The following is a 4,378-nucleotide window of genomic DNA, read 5'->3' as shown; positions in this document are numbered from 1 at the left end:
TTTTTTTTTTTTACAAGAAGAGGAAGAAAAAGAAGGAAGCAAAAGTTGTTTATGAATGGACTATTCGTGAAGTTTATGCCCTATGTCTCTTCTTGTGCACGGTGCGTCAAGGAAGTGTATGAAATGACTCGTCACCAAACGAGACAAAAATGTTTAGAGCGTGAGGTTACTCGGGGTTTTAGCTGACTTCACTGCGTCGTACCACTATTTTTTTTCCTTTTCTTTTCTTTTTTTTGTTTTGGTTTCGTCGATATTTTTCCAGCACCTCTTCCATTTACTCTTTTTTCCCCCCTCTCCGCCACCCCGCTGCAGGGTTGAGCTATTTAACATCGTAGTGAATGACTCGACACAAAATGTGTAGGAGTTGCACCAAATGATACCCTCACGTACGCATGCCGGCCCACCTCTCTCTTTCCCTTTATTATGGAGAAGAAAGGAAGGAACTAATAAAAAAAGGGGGAGAAAAGAAAGAAAAATCGTTTATATTTATGTATGTGTTTGTGTGTGTATGTATATATACCGTTTAAACCAAAACCAAAACAAAACAAGACAACAAAAAGGTTTAAAGGAAAGAAAAAGATAACTCCAGAGGATCTGCTCGCTGATCCCAAGTGTGGGCCGTAGCCTTTGGAAATAACTTGTACACGTCTCCATTCTCTTTATCTTCTGTTTCCTTTTATTTTTCGTTTTGTTTATATACTATTACTCCTTTTTTTCTTCTAATGATAATTCTTTTGCTGATCGTTTATTACCGCTTGGAATGTGACATGTTTTTGGGGAGCTTGACGCAAGGTGCTCGACATGTCACAAATCACTCTACCATCCCCTCTATTTTCTGCCTGTGTTGTCCCGCTTTCGTTGGCGGGTAGAGCTGTGGGAGATGCGGCTGCGCAGCGCATGAAAGTTTAAAAAGCGCCTTTGGTGGTTTCGCGATGTGTGCAGGGGACAAACATTCGTTTTCTTTTCTTCCGACATTTGTCCTTACTTCCTCTGTGTGCATCTTTTTTCTTTCTGTATGCAATTGCACACGTACGCACATGGATGCGTATATATTTGTTTATATGTATATACATATATTTACACACATATATACACGTATATTATTATCTGTTGCTTTCATGATTTCTTCTGGGGGAAGGGTATATTAGCGTTGCTAAGAGCCAGTTTGTGCTCCTCTAGCTTTAATATCATATAGGGCTTAAAAGCGAAAAAAAAAGGGTAGGTGGAGAACAAAAAAAACAAAAATAAGAGTGGAAGAAGACATTTCGTAGCAGGTGGAGGGAAAGGAGGCGGTGCCGCAGTGCATTAGTGTTAATAGCTCTGCTACCAACACCTGGGGGTACTATATTTTCTTTTTGTTTTTCTTTTCGAGTCTGAGGCGTTTCTGTGTGTTTTTGGAGCATCGTCATGGTGATCCGACCTGCAACCAGAAAACGTGCCGACTCCGAAACTGACAATGGAGACAACTCTCTGCGGAAGCGAAGCCGTGTGTATTTGTCACCCACGCCCAGTAATGAATGCGTGGTGGGTTTCCTCACTGGCGGTGAAAGCACTGCGGGAACCAGTGCAACAACTTCAAGCAGGCATAGTGAATGTGCCGATGAAGGCAGTACTCTCAGTAGTTATAACGGTAGTGAGGCCAGCGCTGTTGCTGAAGGCTTCAGTGACGGTGACTGCGGCGACGACAGCTCGCAATGTGGCGGAGGTTTTAGTGGTGAGGTGTGGTTACGTCTTAAGAGGGCAGTGGTTGGCAAACCGCTTAGTATGCGCGTGTTTCAGCGTGAATTCAAGTCGGGTGACATATACAAGTACTATCGGAGAAATGAGCTAAATAAACTAATGGCCGCACTGAGGGATATTTTGGAGGAGCATGGGGAATTGAGGCTTGCGGCGACGGTAGACAACAAAAGCCGAATGAAGGATTTGGCGGCTCAGGGAGCTTCAGCATTAAACTGTTTCTTTGCTTCGCGGAAAGATGCTGGAGGTGGTGCTACACAAGTGAAAGATGCTCACTCCGCAACTACACCACCACCACCACCACCGACAGTTACACCGCTTAAGCACAATGAGCCATCGGGTGCGAAGGCGTCAACCAGTTTCCCCCCTTCCACATCTAATAATAACGCAGCTCCAGTAAGACATCGCTTGAAATACCAACTACCACGTGGGGTGGGGAATGCAGCTGTTGAAATCTTGTCTCTGCCGCTTGACGACAACCTTCCCGTTGAAGCCATAAACGAAGTCAGTTCCCCTTTCCACCGTGTGCTACACGTAGTAATGAAAACGCAGCTGTGTTTTGGTAGCGCCAATCACTCTTTTGAAGTTCCTCAGCAGTATTTGGAGGGAGTGGCGTCAAGACGGCTTCGTCTGCACGTGGTACCCTTCCGGCCGCCATTTATTCCCATGTCGTGGCCGGTAATAAAGGAAATTGCGGTAACAGTGAACGGCCAAGCGGTCATGACAATGTGGAGGCGGCGGTGGCCCGAGCGGCGGAAGGAAGTAACCAAAACCCTTCTTCCTTTGGATATAACACAATTTTTGAATAGAAATTGCCACACTCAGGAGCTTGGATTTGTTGTGACCTCAAAGGAGTACGTTAGTCAGGTGGCATTGTTGGTAGTTCAGTTGGTACCACAAGATGAGGTGATGAATAGTATCGTTACGCCGTTATGCAACCCGCAGAATATGCGCGATGCTAGTTTGTACGCCATGTACCGTAGCGTGTTAGAGGACGAGGAAATGTCAAAAGATGAGATGGTAGTGGACAACCCCGTCATCACAACGAAGTGTCCCATTTCTCAAGCACGCATTAGCATTCCAATCCGTGGTGCCCATTGTGCTCACCTTCAATGCTTTGACTGTCGCTCCTTTCTTCAGGGTTGTCACAGTGGATGTTACTGGAACTGCCCACTTTGTGACTCACCGCTTGCACCCCGTGACATCCGCGTTGACACCGTGTTGCTGCGGTGCTTGCAACAAGCAGGTGAGAAATGCCCCGCGTACCTTCAACTTGTCAGGAACGACAGGGAGGCAAAAGCTGCAGTTCACACGGCAAGCACAGCGGAAACGGATGAAGACTATGTTCCATTTCGGTGGGTACCTAAGAAGAGTGTTAGTGGTGTTGTAGATGTCGTTCTTGACGATGACGACGAGAGCAGCAATGATGTAAATAAACCACTCAAGCCTGTAGTTGCATGCGGCGGGTCCAGCGATTCCTTTTTTGGTTTGGCGGAACTTGGCGCCGACTCGTCCGATGACGGGGAGGCGTTTGTTGTTTACAGACGAGGGAGGGTGGGGGGTAACGTTGGAGACTATGGAAGTAGGGCGTCGCAGGATGGTGATGTTGGCAGAGGTTTGCGGTTGGGGACGGCGGATCATCCCATTGTGTTGTAATGTGGTGTGGTTGTAGTTGTGGTTGCGGTTGTGCAGGGACGGTAATGGCGATGAAGTGAAAGAAGAGAATGGAGTGAATCACTGGATATGCGGCAAAGTATATAGAAATGAAATTTAACATACCCTTTCTATCTATCTATCTTTCATTTCTCTATTGCGCTTCTTGTTTATTTACTGAATCTTTTCTCCTTTCCAACCTGGAGGAGGCTGCTCCAGTATCGTGTTTCCGGGAACGCTTCTCTCTCCCGCTTAGGCAGCGAGTTGCACGTGAGGCACATCGTTCTGTTGCTTTTCTCCCTTTTCTCCCCCTTTTTACTACCGCGTTAAATACGCACCTTGCGGCCGTGCCGCGGCCCGTCTCTTTTCAAGAGTTACCGCGAGTGCAGTGCCGATTATTGGGTATTAACTGTTACCATGCGACCCGTGTGTGGTGGTGCGGTCGTAAAAAAAGAGGATGTCAAAAGGAAACCTTGCGCGTAATAAAACATACACTGGTGCGCGTCTGTGCGTTTGCGGTACCAGCGGAGTAATCAATAAGTATGTGGTCGGGTGTGTCATCTGGGCGCCAATACTCTTACTACTATTGTCGCAATTTTTTCCCCCCTTCCTGATATGTTTCCATTTGTATATACACTATCACCCCACATTTCTTTTTCTTTTCTTTTTTCGTTTCCACCATTTTGTTGCTGTTCGCACACCATCTTTACATTCATATTTGCACTTTCATCTTCCATTTTCTTTCTTCATTAACTTGTTCTTTGTATTTATGTGTGTTCTTACTGGACTCAGTTCCTCAACGCAAACGTTTTTTTTTTAAAGTATACCGCCAAGCGATTGTCTGATCGCCTAACTGAACGAAACTTACTTTGACCCGAACTTTCCACGAAAAGAAGGAAAGATAATTTTCGCTCTCCTGTTAAATCATTATTTTTACTGTTAAAAAGATAGAAACAAAAAGAAAAGGAAAAAAAAAGTTAAATTGAAA

General features: G+C 45.5%; 2 protein-coding genes across 2 annotated transcripts; both read left to right on the top strand.

Moving 5' to 3' along the window:
* Window positions 1-1,407: 1,407 nt before the first annotated feature.
* On the top strand, window positions 1,408-3,393 carry TEOVI_000055500 (putative zinc finger protein; the record flags this gene model as incomplete). The annotated part of the gene is made up of 1 exon (XM_067223870.1): window positions 1,408-3,393. The coding sequence occupies one exon, from the start codon at window positions 1,408-1,410 to the stop codon at window positions 3,391-3,393; it is 1,986 nt and encodes a 661-aa protein (XP_067079971.1).
* Window positions 3,394-3,500: 107 nt separating this feature from the next.
* On the top strand, window positions 3,501-3,923 carry TEOVI_000055400 (uncharacterized protein; the record flags this gene model as incomplete). Its single annotated transcript, XM_067223869.1, has 1 exon — window positions 3,501-3,923. One exon carries the CDS (start codon window positions 3,501-3,503, stop codon window positions 3,921-3,923), a length of 423 nt encoding a protein of 140 aa, XP_067079970.1.
* Window positions 3,924-4,378: the final 455 nt, after the last annotated feature.

This window comes from Trypanosoma equiperdum (genome assembly GCF_001457755.1).
Source record: "Trypanosoma equiperdum strain OVI genome assembly, contig: ctg_19, whole genome shotgun sequence".
NCBI lineage: Eukaryota > Euglenozoa > Kinetoplastea > Trypanosomatida > Trypanosomatidae > Trypanosoma > Trypanosoma equiperdum.
This window is presented reverse-complemented; position numbering and strand designations above follow the sequence as displayed.